The 15,346-nt window shown below is 40.7% G+C and overlaps 1 protein-coding gene across 3 annotated transcripts in view; it reads right to left on the bottom strand.

Moving 5' to 3' along the window:
* Positions 1–8,771, bottom strand: part of FNIP2 (folliculin interacting protein 2) — a 137,454-nt gene extending 128,683 nt beyond the window's left edge. Inside the window, exon 1 of one of the 3 annotated variants that reach the window (XM_008976136.4) lies at positions 8,359–8,771. In XM_008976136.4, the coding sequence (XP_008974384.2) occupies positions 8,359–8,465 (107 nt within the window). In that variant the 5' untranslated portion in view covers positions 8,466–8,771. The remainder of the gene's footprint in view (positions 1–8,358) is intronic. The other 2 variants (XM_003822534.7, XM_055111975.3) reach the window with 2 other exon arrangements.
* Between the last annotated feature and the right edge of the window lie 6,575 nt (positions 8,772–15,346).

Here is a 15,346-nt window from a genome sequence, read left to right as displayed (position 1 = left end):
CCCTCTGGGTAGGGCAGGGCCAGTAGTTCCGGCCGCCCCCTTCTGCCCTAGCAACTAACTTACTCAATGTACCATTCTAAAGCAAACAGTCATTGCCTGATATGCTTGGAGAAAATGTTTACTCATGGCTCACCTCCTCACACAGGGTGGGCCACCATTAATGATATGTTAGTCTGGCATATTCTTTTTAAAGAACATGTCAGATTCGCAAATCCATTTCTAAATTAGTTTCTCAAATGGAAAAATCATACATGGAAAGCAGAGATGATTCCATCTTTTTTCTAAAGTGCTTACTTCATTTAACATGCAAATATAGTCTTCGCAGGGTTCAGAATATCAATATTGTTTTCACAATTAAGTGTACTATTATCTTAAATTTGAGAGAACCAATTTGCTCATTTCATTCCATAATGTATTTCAGTTTTACCAAGGCACACAAGAATTCAAATGAATCTGAAAAGTATATAGAGAAGAGTTCTACATCATCAACCCACAGCTAACAATTTCATAGCTTCATAAATATTTAAATCATTTTTCAGTAGGTCATTTCTGACAGCTGTGGGATTTCATAACTGGATCTCTGATATATTACTTAGGCAAGTGTCTTCTTAAAGGTTTTTTTAGGGAGGTGGGGGTGCAGGTCAATCAACTGTTAGAGCACTTTTACCCTATCATTTTGATACCAGAAAAATAATTCACTAATATTGACAAAAAGGAGGAAATTTCTTTGAGTCGTCTGTAACAAGATTCATTTTCTAAAATGTCACAACGCATGCTAGAAACATCAAGAAATATTTCAAGAGATCAGATTCTGGAATACTAGAGACTCTTTAAGGATCATCAGTGTTCAAAACTCTTGAATTCATTCATTCATTCAACAGGTATTTATTAAACGCCAACTTCCTGCCAAGCACTGCATTAAAAGCAGAGACACAATGGCAAGGCTAGGATTTAGAGGAACTCTCACAGCCATGCTGTAACTATCACATGTATGTTTTCTTGTTTCATTTACAGTTATTTCAAATGTATGCTTTAAAAGACTTTGTGGCATTGAATTTAAAAGGTATTTTTGTTACTATTTTTAAATCATATTTTATAAAAGAACTTGAGTAAATGAGGATAGCTAATGAAGAAATGAATGATAACATACTTTTCCCCCCATAACCCCAAAGGTTTTGACTATAAGACAAAAAATGTCCAATTTTCCAGGCATATCAGAGAGAGAGTTGGCAGTCTGAAGTATTTATAAGGTGTTAAAGCCAGAATCAATTGAACTGGTGAATTTGCTGCTGCTTCCTAACACATCCTAAATCAACACCTGTTTCATCTCTTGAGGAATGTGCAGGTTAACGTCTAACTTGTCTTCAACTTGTGAAGAAAGAGTTGCTATGACAACATGCAACTATCCTTACTGGGAATCAGGCTGAGGTCCCCACCAGATATGTAGGTTCTTAATTAGCCCCCCTCAGCTTTTGGGATGAATTCCTACTGCCTCAGTGCTCATTCTCACTTAGATACCCTGCATGAGTTGGTTGTCATTTTCAATTAGACATCAGCACATAACCAAACACCAATCATTTATTTAAAGATATATATCAAATACACAAATCTCTTATTTATGATTAAAAAGTCTTAGGTGTGGTAATAAAATCATCTTCATAAACCAATATATAAATCTCTTATAGCACTATGATGGACACAAATTCTAAAGTGTAATCTACAAATTAAACAAGTTTACAGGGACAAATAACTAGAAAAATAATTCCTAGAAATGAAGGCACACAGTTCAGGAGAGAGAAATATGATAATCGGGGATCCAAACTCATGCTAATACTAAAATCTTATATAACAGAAAGAGTACTCTGCTATACAACATTTATCCACAACATTATAGTATTAATGGCTACATTTTATTGCACTTAATATATTGTATTATTCTGGCACAAACAGAAAGTGCAATAAGGAAAAAAAAATATGTAGCATGATGCATGAGAAGGCACATTGTCCTTTTCAGAAGTCCATTATAAAGGCAGCTGGACAGATTCTGGCTGAACACAAGTGGGGTGCCAGCCCATCTCCTTCCATCCCCATCCCACCCTCCCATTCAAGCACTGGTTACAAAAGTGTCTGTGTGGCCATGAGTAGTGAGTCATGGATGTTCCATTTACAGATGGGGTGGGGTTGAGGGAAATCACTGTTACATGCCCAGTTAGCTGGAAAAGTCCATCCTGTTTTTCCTTTTTTTACATAATAATCATTTTTCATAAATCTGAGATAAAGAATGCTTGGTAAGTAGGAACTCACCAAATATTTCAGCACTCTTACATCCAAAGGAAAGACTTACTTTTACAGCCAAGTATATGATCTCATAGTCCAGGCCTAACAATTCACACTAAGCAAGGGGCTTGTACAATCAGTACAAAACATTTGTTCCTTTTCACCCACACCAAGAAAAACAGTGGCTGGAGAAATAAAGCACATTACCAGTTCCCAAATCAGATTCACACACCAGGAGTTCATGCTGGCAGCCAAAGTATTTCATGACGGCAAGGACAATCTTTTACAGCTTCCTTTTCCAAGGAAACACAACGGCAAAGTAGCTTCCTTAGGCTGACCTTACAGGCAAACCACGAGAAACACAACCTAAACCAACAACAAAAACCAATGCTCTTTTTGGAGCTATATACTCCATGCATTAAAAGACCACATGCCTCCGTCCATCTCTTAGTACCACCTACTAAATCAAATAATAATGCATAATACAACAAATTCACATTTCAGGACTTAAAATTATAACTACATGTTTTAGCTTTTAAAACATCTAATCCAGGCCTCTTATCCACATTCCCTCAAAATCCAAAGGGCTGTGTCAGTCTTTTCTAAACATATTTCAAATAAAGCTTGAGCTGCATGCAGCTCCTAAACTGTACTCTGAGCCCCCAGGAAGACTACACTGGGCTCTGAAGCTCAGGTGAAGTAGCGACCCTGTCAAACTAGTAAACATTTTGCACATACATATCTCCTATCATTACTGACACTGCCAATTAACTTAGCCTCTGAGGTTTATAATGAGTTTAGGTTTTAAATACATTAAACTTCATAACAAACATATTACTTTTAATAATAGGAGCTAACAGTTATTTTGACGAAGAAGAGTCTATGAAATTTATTCAAATCAGATTTCTCCATAAACATTATCCTTACTCTATTCCCTCACAGTGTAGAATATGCTAAATGCTATTTAAGTTATTTTAAATAGTTAAATAATCTAATAGTTAAATAATCTAGAATATTTAGGTTTAAAATAATCCAAATCACAAAAGTAACACAAATTCATTAGAGCAAAATCCAAAAATACCAACAAGAATAAAACACAAAAAATTAAAATAAAATTTTCACCTACCTCTTGGCAACCACTGTTATAATATGTTGGTGTAGAGTGTTGCTGGCCTATTCTGCACATGCATAATCGCTCCTATTTTTAAATGTTTTTCACATAAATTTATAACTTGCTTTTACTTTTTAAAATTTATATAAATTTATGGGGTAAAAGTGTAATTTTGTTACATGCATAGATTGCACAGTGGTGAAGTCAGGCTATTAGAGTTGCTTTTACTTCTTCTATTGAGAACATTTTTCTTTTGTTTTGTGTGTCTGTGTATAAAATTATGATTTGGATGCTATAGAATGTCATCCATTGTGTGACTATATCATTTTGCTTAACCAATTTCCTTTTTTGGCTAAATGCAATTTTATTCTTAATAATAAAAACTTGCAAATAACTTTGAAAAAACAAACACACCATATTTCTAAGAATCTTTCTGACACCCCGTCACCTCTACCAGGTTTGAGTGAGTGTCCGCTGAACATCTTTAAGACCCCTCTGAAAACTTAAGGTCTCTGTTTCATGACTGACTACATCAAGGTTAAAAAACTAATACGCAAGTGAAAACAGTTCAATTCAGCACTGTCTCAACTCTCATCTACAGAAAGAAAACAGCCTCTGAAAAATAGTTCCATTTTCGTAAAGCCTCAACAGGAATAATACTGAACTCCATGACCTAAAAAAAGATGCTTGGTAATACTTAAAATCATTTTGTATTGCATGTTATTCTTTTCAAAAGATTTTCAAGCTCATTACCTCCTTACCACAACTTTGTTACACAGGTCTGATGCTGTCACTTTACAAATGACAAAGCTGAGGATCAGAGAAATGGAGTCTTGTTGGGTCTCCCATCAACATGGTACATGAGGCAGGGCTGAATCAATGGCTTCCTCAATCTGTGTTCCAAGTGCTCTTAATAGAACTCACTGAATTCAAAGGAAGGGTTCCCTTCTTCACCTCTGAAAAAATCACTAACCAGTGCATAGTATCTTTCAGGACAAGGAGATATGATGTAAGGAGTATGCCAATAGATCCAAGGCAGCAAGCAAGAAAAATCTACAGAAAGACTTTCTTTTAGAAAGTAGTCAAAAGAAATCAAAACCGCTATTTATATGTCATGTTTTATATTATTGGCATTAAAAATGTTGAGTGTACTAGAACAAAACTGTTTTTTCCCAAAATATTATCCACCCTACCTCAGAACAAATCTCATTAGAAATACTTGCATCTGGAGACTTATTAGTGGGAGGGGAGGAAGCACTTCTGTGTAATTTCCCTCCATGTGAGGGAAGAGTAAATCACAATCCTGCCCTTAGTCACTCCAAGCACAAGAACAGCAAGTAAGTTCTTAATTCTGTGCTTATATAAAAATCTACTCTTTATCAGTGTTTATCTGTTTGTTATAGTTTCCAATGTGTTGTCTGCTCTTTATTCATCTTAGTGTATAATCTGTTGTCCTTTAGATTGTAAACTCCAGTAGGTGAGACCGTGGGTGTCCTGCCTGGATTTATACAGGTAGGGCGCCAAGCCACAAGCACAGAGGCATCAGATGCTATGTGATAAGTGGATTAAATTATACTTATACTAACTCTATGACAGATTAAATTTGTTCTAACAAAACAGTGGGGATTAGCACTTACTAGGCCATTTGGCCTTAGGTATACTCTTCTCTGGCATTCACACAGCTAGCTAACAAGCAGCTGCAATGCCTTCACTTGTTCTTCATATCCCAGATAATATATATGCTTCCCTACTTCATTTAACTGCTCCAAAATAAAAGAACATCTGGTAGCCCAAGGTCTTTTCACCTCCCTGCTAAATACACATTTTAGGGGTTTGAAACTGCTCCATTAATTTACAAAAGACATGGAGAAAAAAACAACAACAACAAGAACAACCTTAAGATAATGCTTCAAACTTGAACCACACATGTAAGTCACTGGACATAGCGTGGCTTGAAAACATCCTGGCCTTAAATCCAAGGTAACCAAGAACATAATTCTATTTCTGACTTGAGTCACTGTACACATCATTTTTTTTGTCCTAATTTATTTTTCTGGTACGAAGCATTATTCAAATGTAAATACCATAATCATATAGCATTCCTGACTACTTCTCCCAAACATGTAAGTTTGGTCAATCGTGATTCCTTTTGTTTTCCTAGCAACCTGTTTCCTCAAAGCTATGAAAAGGGCTTTCTGTCAAGATCCTAAAGGAAATACTCCAGAAGAAATCTTGACTATGATGATCCTGTTTTTAGATGAAATGCCAGGAAGCATGAAGTCCTGAAAATGACCTGTGAGATAAACTAGTTATATTGGACAACAGATTTCCTCTCTAATCAAGTGTGTAAAAACTGGAGGAATGAGAACAGTCATAAGCCCAGCGAAGGGACTAGGAAGTGCACAAGAGTAAAAAGACTAACAACAAGGGCAAAACAATTCTGAGAAGAGAAGTTTAAAATAACCAGTGAAAGTCCATCATGGAAACAGAAGATATACAAACTCTAAAACAAACAAACAAAAAGTTGGATCTTAGATTCTCCCCCATATACACTACAAAACTGTCCCAAAAGTCTACCTGAATCCTCAGTGAATTTTCAATCTCCAGATAAACAAGTTACATCCTGTACTTAAATGCACTAAAGAATACAAATTCATGTTAGGAATACTTCATTTTTAATCTAAGGGTTTTACCTTCACTTCTAAAACTCTATTTAACTACAAGGTAGTTCCCAAGGGCAGCTAATGCCCTGCAATAAGGCACCTTGTTCCCCTCGAAGTACATACCAACTCCTATTTGGCAAAATCTGGGTAAAATCAAACACAGGTTCACAATTTTTTAGGTAGAGAGAAAAATTTTCCTGGAAGCTTTTCCCAGACCAGCTACACAGCATCTTAGAGTTAAGCCAGGTGAAAAGAGCAAAAGGAAAGACTTGCTTGGGGTCTCCTTTGTCAGTCTGGTGAGCACAGGATGGTTTGTTCCCATCTTCCAGCATCCTTGCTCACATCTGCTACTTTACTTTCTTTTCCATGGTGACCTCTATCAGGGACACTATTGAAGGGGGCCCTCATCAAGTAGGATGTTCAACTGGGATCCCCAAATTCTCCAAAAACATCGATCTCAAATTCTTGTAGAAAATCCCAATGAGGTCAAAAAAAAAGACCGTACTTGGCACGATTTTCTGTTCTTCATTATACACAAATGAGAAGTCAGAACACTACTGAAAATGTTCCCATGAAGTGGGAATCAATTTCCCTAATATGGCCCAAAACCCTAAATATAGCCACAGTTTTTTTTGTTCAAATACACTCAGTTAAACTTGTGGATAGCGGAAATGGTGGTGGGCAATTAGGCAAGGAGCATAGAAAACAATGACAATGTAACCGCCACTGTCTCCTCCTGCATTCAAATGGCTTTAAATGTCCTTGGCAAGAGCTGCCAAAGTACAGACACCTGTAACATGCTCCTTCCACTCCAGGCTTTGTACCCTTGATGGAGTCTGGGTTACAGGGAGGGAAGGGACGAAATTACACACCTTAGGTCCGAAGTAATTCTACCATTCTGAGAAGGTACATGGCATCACTAGTACTCAGCCTAACAAAAGGCATAGAATTCCCACTCAAATTATAAGGCTTGTTAGCCTAAAGAAAACATGAGAATTTAACTTGGGGAGTTTAAGGTCCTCACAATATGCCTTCCATGCGCGCGCGTGCACACACACACACACGTTTAATTTTCACATGACCACAGTGAGAGACTGTTTTAAATGACGGAATTCAAGAAAAGCAAAATCTAGAACATAAAACTTAATCCAGAATTTATTTCAAAGTTTCACTTGAAACTTTTAAAGGTTTATTATACTGGGTCTAGATCTGTTTAATAGTGAACTGTTTTTGCAAGACATTTTGGCCAAAAAGCACCTAGCATAGTGTCAGAATTGGGAATTGGTGCTCAATTTTAAAATGTGTTGAAAAATTGTTAAATAAAGATAAATAAACTTCTCAACATACTTGTGCTCAAAGGCAATATAGGACATTTTAAGGCTTCTTTTAAAAGTTAGCCCTTGAAATCAGAATAGCATAAGGATTTTAAAGACTGGAATCTGTGGTCAAACTGCTTGGGTCAAAACACAGGCTCTACCACTGACAGCTGGATTTTGGGCAAGCCGCCTAAGTTATCTGTGACTTTAAGTTTCCTCACCTGTAAAATGGGAACTATAATAGCACCTACCTCACCGCATTGTCAGAAAAGTAAACGACAGAAATCAACATAAAGCATTTTAGGTAGTAAGCTCTCCATAAATGCTATCAATATTCAAAGGTATGTGTTCGAGAGATCAAATCTATTAAATATACATATCAGCTTTGATCAATTGAAATCTCGGAAATTTCATAATTGCATCTTACTCCTCCTTTCCACACATCATGCGGCATCAACCTTCCAAATGATGTGGAAATTACATACTTTCATTCATCCGTTTGAGAGCTTGTCATATATGGCAAGAAAGAAGAAAGATGCCTTTTTCGTGACTGCTGCTCCTTCAGAACTTCAAAACACTGTCACGTACACAATAGGTTGGAGCTGCCCTCAAAATGACAGCTCACAGCTTTGCTGGGCCCGCAGAGGCGCCCAGGCGGCTCTGCTCGGAAGGGGTTCACCCCAATAACCGGAGAATCTCCGGTCGCCACAGCCAAGCACAGCGCACGCCCGGGAACCCCAAGGAACACAAGAGAACTCTGAAATGGGGAAGGACCCTGAGTTGTGGAGAAAGAGCGGGAGGAAGGGTCACGGAGGGTCCGGAGCCACACTCGGATCAGGCGCGTCCACGCTGACAAGCCCGGGACCAGGTGCCGGCGATGGGCAGCGCCGTCCTGGACGGCCCCTTCCCTTTCCCCTACCCGTCCCCTCCCCAGCGAGCACCGAAGCCAACTCGGGTCCCGCGCCAGAGTCGCCCCCCGGCGCCCCCTCACCTAAAGGCGGGTCCTTCTTTAGGAGCCCTGCCCTGGGCAGACGCCGCCGCGGAGCTGCCGCTGCTGCCCCTTTTGTTGAAGAGCTTCTGGAGCAGGGTCGGGGCCATGATGCCGCCGCCGCAGCTCCGGCCGTGGCGCTCGGGGGGCCGGCGGCTCAGCGCGCAGCCGGGGGCGGCGGCCGCGGTGGCGGGGCCATCGCGGCGGCGCGGCCGCCCAGCCTTGCGGGAGCGCGGGGCCGCTGCGACTGAGTAACTCTGCTCGGCGCCGGAGCCGCCGGCTGCCGGTCATATGACTGAGCCGGCCCGCCACCGCCTCGCGCGCTGACAGTTATCTCCTGCGGGAGGAGCCCGCAGCCCCACGGCGGCGGCGGCGGCGCGGGAGGAGCGCGGCGGCCCCGGCGGCGGCCATTGGCCCGGCGGCCGCCCGCCCCGGGCTCACGTAACCCCGGCGGGAGGCGGGAGGTGGGAGGTGCGGCCAGGAGCGGGCGGGCGGCCCAGTACTCCGGGCACGCGGGGGACGCGGACGGGGGCAGGCGCGGCACTTAAAGGGGCCCGGGAGGCGAGGGCGGCCGCCGGGGCGCAGCTCCGCGAGTGGCGTGGGGTTCCCACGGAGCCTGGGTTCTTTCGCACAGCGAGCATGCAGCTAGGCCGATCTTTGTTCTTTAGAGACAAAGCCCCTGAACTTGGGTCCTCGCTTTGTTCAGGTACAAGAGCCCGTTCACAGAAGGCGTATGCTAGGGGAGAAGGCTTGGTACGTGCGGTGGCCGCTTCGGTGGGCTGTGATTTGAATCACATAGCACCCAAGGTTTTGTCAGGTTTCCTCCATGTCCAAATTCGATTCCTCCAGGCTTTCACAAAATGTAAACTGTTTATCCAAATCATTTGTTCTGTTTGGCGTCTTGGGCCACCATACCATGGTTATATAAGAAGTTGCATTTGAAATATTAAGCCCCCCCTTTAAAACACACACACACACACACACACACACACACACACACAGAACTCACTACATAGATTTAGAAACTTAAGATATTTTATAACAAGGGATTGTTTTTCCTAATACATATTTAACAGTCAATCAAGGTATATCAGCAGCAGATATTTGGTTTGAGGAAGGGAGGAGTTCATGTGTTTGAGTCCACTTTCCTGCCCTGTCCCACCCCAGTCCCCTTTGGAATTTAATCCTTGGTGGTGCAGGGCTCTAAACAGCCAGTGTAGGACACGTTACCAGACTCAAAGCAACTTCTTAATCTATGTTTTAGAGCGTTGGGCTTCACGAATTTTTCCCATGATGGGAAATAGAGATAAAGTTAGTAAGACCCCAACCATGCCTCTTCTAGCTTCTCCATGAGTAGAGAACAGTGACTCACCTGGGCTCTCTTACACTTGTTGAGAGGAGGACTCTTGGAGACTCAAAAAGGAAAATATATTTCCAAAAACATAAGTAATCAAAAGAACATATTCTGGGCCTATTTTACTTTGCATTTTCTTTTTTTAATTGTGTTAGTTTCTGGACTTGGTTGGGAACTAGCTGTGAATAATGTGCTGAAATTTCACAAAGGTAAGAGAAAGGTGGTAGAAATGGAAACTTAGTCATTTGTTTCCTTCAGACTTTTACTGTTAAAATGGTGGATTGTTTATCCTGATGAGCAATCATCCTTTTGCACAATTGAGTGTACACAGAACCCTAATTTGCAACTTTGCTATTTCTGTTTGCTGAAGGCCTTTACCTCATAGGGCTGCCAGTGTTGGTCAGGATGCTATATAGAAGGTATTGGCTTTATACGTTGTGACTTTCAGATACAGTCCCAGGTCATACTGTGGCCAGCAACTCACCACCTTTCTTTACTCCATCCTTGGTCAGAAAATGTCCTTTATTCTCCAGACTAAAATCTGCATGTTCCTCATGAGCCTAGCAGCTTTTGTAACTGCATATAGAAGAGGAATTTGACATATTGTGCCTCATTCCTCACTTCCTAGGACTCTTTCAGTTCCAACCCAGTCCAAATAGACAAGATCATCCAAAAGAGGCAATTAAAAAATCATAACCTGCTCTAGCCATCATCTTCAATTTTGGTTTTGACTAGGCAACTATAAAGGAAGAGTGTGTATTTTAAACTATTAAAGCCAGGGCTTCAGTTAAAGGAGACAAAAGGAACCAAAATGCTTCCCTTCTCCCCTCTTTCTCCCTTTGCTTCCTCTCAGCATCACATTCTTCCTCATCCTGGTTCTGGCCACACCTCCTCCTTTGGATTTTTAAAGTATACAAAAATCCTAGCCAAAAAAGTTCTGGGAGACAGCTCTAGCCAGCTCTCCCAGTCTTCTTGTTTTTTATTTTTATTTTATTTTATTGGCTATTCAAGGCCGCTACAAAAACCCAATCTTTTGCCCATCATCCATTGGTCATTGCCTGGTCCCTGAGGCTTGTCATAATCTCAGTCTCCAACACTGGTCACGTGGCCCATCGCCCAGTTCCATACATCTCCTTTATTCACCTCTTCCCACTCACCCTATCTTGGAAAATATACCAGCTGGCTGTTCTTGTACGCAGCTGTCAAGAGGAGCAGGGAATAAGACAATATCCTGAATGCTTGGAGATGACAGAACAACACTAAAATGGGAAAGGGGAAGTTGTAAAGGGCTGACTTACTTAGTCCGGTCCATTCTGAGTCCTGGTGACAGTTCTCAATTAGTGGATATTATATAAGTTGTTTTAGTTCTGCTTCTGCAATTAGACTGGCATTGATACTGTTTGTAGCCTATGTAATACCTGTTACCCTTATTCCTAACAGGAGGCAAGAGAGAAAGGAGCTGGAGGAAAAGGAGTAATTCTGGAAGAAGTTTCCTCACTCTTAATAGAAAGAGAGAGAGAGAGAGATAGGTGGGTTTTTTTCTTCCTTTGGATGTTATATGTCTAGGTCTAATGCCATCTTGCTACAAGCCTAAAGATGAAACCAGGACTGGAGATGGCAAAGAGACATAGAAGCGAGCTGGGTCCTTGATGGCATTATTGAGCCACAATCCCTCTGCCCTAACCTGACACTCTCCATTAGGTGAGATAATATTTCTATTTTCTTATAGACCAGTCTATAAGAGGCTGAGGCAGGTTCGTGTTTTCTGTCCTCTTTATTGCTTGTTATGTGAGACAAATAATGCCAATCTGTTTATCTCTCAATATGCCAGAGAAAATACTTGTCACCAATGGTCCTGTTCTGTTTTTTCATACTGTTAAGTCATTTTGCAAATCATTTACAGAGCTAAGAATAAAGGAATAGTGAAAAATAATTCTTTAAAAAATTTTTAATTTCAGTACAGCAAACCCGTTTTTTATTCTATATTTTCCTGCATTTGAAGGATTATTTACCCTAAATGGACAGTGTTCTTTGAACGTAACTGACTACTTATCAATTAGCATATATGAACCAGGAACACAATCATCTTATAAATATTGATTCCAGGCTTCAAATACATTTTTTTTTTTTTTGAGACAGAGTCTCACTCTGTCACCCAGGCTGGAGTACAGTGGCGCAGTCTTGCCTCACTGTAACCTCCGCCTCCTGGGTGCAAGCAATTCTCATGCCTAACCATCCAGAGTAGCTGGGACTACAGGTACCCACCACCACGCCCGGCTAATTTTTTGTATTTTTAGTAGAGACAGAGTTTCACCATGTTGGCCAGGCTGGTCTTGAACTCCTGACCTCAAGTGATCTACCTGCCTCAGCTTCCCAAAGTGCTGAGATTACAGGTGTGAGCCACCACACCCAGCCTCAAATACATCTCTAATGATTCTATTTTATCATTACCTTTGTGCTGCTTGCACTTGAATAAACAAAAAGCAGTGCTTTTGAAAACTTTGATGGCTCATCATTTTGTTGAAGAGACAGTAGTTATTTTCTTTGTTTCTTAGTTGCAAAATATTTTCATTTTTAGATTTATAAACACCAAGTAGAATTAGCAATCCAATGAATTTTTTCATCTCTTCCTTATAGATCTCCTTCCCTTCACCTTTGTATATATACATCTGCCTTTATCATTTGTTATCTTATAAACTATGTGAAGTATATTGGATGCACAACACCATGAAAGATGACAATATATCACACTTTTTTAGGATGGCTCAGGTTCTTGTTGCAAAGTATTGAATAAGGAAGTAATTCCTATTAAATGTCAAACTGGATGAGAATACCCTATTTCCTTTTTATCCTTAGGTATATGTTGTTGAATTGTCAGTTCTTGAGTTTGAGAAAATGTATCTAGGATATCATTATCTAAAGACTCATAATCTGAGATTTCACTTACATGTTTCAGGCCAGCCACGATGGCTCACACCGATAAATCCCAGCACTTTGGGAGGCCTAGGTGAGAGGATTGCTTGAGCCCAGGAGTTTAAGACCAGTCTGGGCAACAGCGTGAGACCCTCTCTCCACAAAAAGTAAAAAAAAAAAATAGCTGGGCATGGTGGTATATACCCGTAGTCCTACCTACTTAAGAGGCTGAGGCAGGAGAATCACTTGAGCCCAGGAGTTCGAGGAAGCAGTGAGCTATGATCACACCACTGTACTCCAGTCTGGGCAACAGAGCAAGATCCTGTCTCTAAAATAAAATTAAATAAATAAAATTTCACCATCATCTTTAAAGTATAGAGTCCTCTGTCTTTTTGCATTAGACATCTGCTTTTTCTAATTATTAGAAATATTTTTATCAATTTTCTTCTCTTTGCCGTTATGGGAAAAAATGAAAAATTCTGAATATTTATCAACGAAAGCTTTAAAAAAAACAACAAATACTATAAAAATAATATCTCCAGATTTTTTTTCTACCCTCTTAAAAGATGATACAGTGTTTTGGGCATTACAGTAAGATAAAGGAAGAATCATCTAATAGCGATGATTTATTTCACTTTTGTCCCCAGTGTTTCTGTTATAGCACCCACCTTAACTATTTTTGTCTTGTCTTGTACAGTTGGGAATTGCTGAAAAATGTTGAAATAATCCCTAGGATAGTGATATAGCAAAATTTCTGGAGCTAGAGGAAATCAGAATCACCAAGATCCTGTTAAGTTATGAAAGCGTCCAGTGGACCCTATGTGGGACTTGCAAGATAGAGTTTTATTATATTTTTTAACGGGAAATTTACATTTTTGGAAAAAGTGAGAGTCTAAGAAAGAATAAAAATAATGAAATAACCATCCTTATAAGCAGTTAGAACCAGCCAGGCACAGTGGTTCACACCTGTAATCCCAGCACTCTGGGAGGCCAAGGTGGGAGGATTCCTTGAGCCCAGGAGTTAAAGACCAGCCTGGGCAGCATAGTGAGACTGTGTCTCTACAGAAAGTTAAAAAGAAATTAGGCGTGGTGGCATGCGCCTTTAGTCCCAGCTACTAGGGAAGCTAAAGTGGGAGAATCACCTGAGCCTGGGAAGTTGAGGCTTCAGTGAGCCTTGATCGTGCCACTGCACTCCAGTCTGGGTCACAGAGTGAGACCGTGTTTAAAAACAAACAACAGCAACAACAACAAATAAAAAGCAGAAGCTCTCAGGGAAGAAAACCTCAAAATCTAACATTGAATCTAATGAATCCTATAAATTGATTCTTCTGGTATTTGCAGAGCTCCATCCACCTGACAATCTTACGGTGGCAATCAGTGACCTCCATGGTGCTGAAATCAAGCGACATTTTTCTCTTCTCTGCAATCAATTCAACTGACCATTTCTCCTTTTGGAAACTTTCATCTTTCAGTATTGCAGACCTCTTCTAGTTTTAACTAAACTTGTTGGCTACTCAGTCTCCACTAGTGGGTCTTCCTTTCCCATCCTTTATTTATTTAGAGACAGGATATCACTTTGTTGCCCAGGCTGGAGTGCAGTGGCACAAACACAGCTCGCTGCAGCCTTGACCTACTAAGTTCAAGCATTCCTCCTGCCTCAGCCTCCTGAGTAGCTGGGACCACTGGCACTCACCACACCCAGCTAATTTTTTAATGTTTTTTTTTAGAGATGATATCTCACTATTAGCCCAGGCTGGTCTAGAACTGCTAGGCTCAAGCAATCCTCTTGCCTCGGCCTCCCAAAGTGCTGGGATATTGCAGGCATGAGCCACTGTACCCAGCCTCTCTTATCCTTTAAAGTATGAAATTCCTCGGGCTTCTCTTGTCTCACTTCTATTCTTCTCATTTGTATTCTTAAGCTCCCTAGATAAACTCATCCATCCCTGTGACTTTAAATGCCGTCTATCTGTCGATGACACCTAATTTTTACCTTTGGTCCTGACCTCTCTTCAGAATTTTACAACCAGCTACCTATTTAATATCTCCACTGGGATATCTTAAAAGCATCACACACTGAACTCTTTATCTTTGCTTGTTCCAAATCCTGCTTCCTTTGCCATCTTCCCTATCCCAGTAAATGGCACCTTCCTTCTACACATTTGTTTAAACTGAAACTTAGGAAGCATCCTTAATCCTTCTATTTATCTCATCATCCAAAATATTTCTCATCCATTTATTTCTCTATTCATTGCCATCACCCTAGTCCAAGCCCCGTTTATCTCTTGGACTTTGGCAGTAGTAATTGGTTACTTTCTTGCCCAACTCCTATCTACTCTAGTGCAGCTGCTGTAGGGATCACTTATAAATGTAACTTTTTTTCATGTCCCTTCTTCGATTAAAAGTTTTTAGTGGTTTCTCATCACGCTTAGTAAAATCCAAAATTCTTAGCATTGCCAAGAGAGGTTTGGGTCCCTGCCTTCCTCTCTAAATTCATCTCACATCATCCACCCCCGACCTCACCCTTGGTGTCTTCTAGCCACATTGGTGTGCTTTCATTTCTTCAACCAAGCCTCCTCTGTCAGGAGTGCTCCCACCCCCATCCCACAGTTCTGCCTGGTTAACTCCTATGTGTTTGTTGTTGTTGTTGTTGTTGTTGTTGTTGTTGTTGTTGAGACAGGGTCTCACTCTGTCACCCAGGCTGGAGGGCAGTAGCGTGATCTTGGC

This window comes from Pan paniscus, chromosome 3, assembly GCF_029289425.2.
Source record: "Pan paniscus chromosome 3, NHGRI_mPanPan1-v2.0_pri, whole genome shotgun sequence".
NCBI classification, from domain to species: Eukaryota; Metazoa; Chordata; class Mammalia; order Primates; family Hominidae; genus Pan; species Pan paniscus.
The sequence above is the reverse complement of the archived record's forward strand: the minus strand, read 5'-3'. Positions and strand labels throughout refer to the sequence as shown.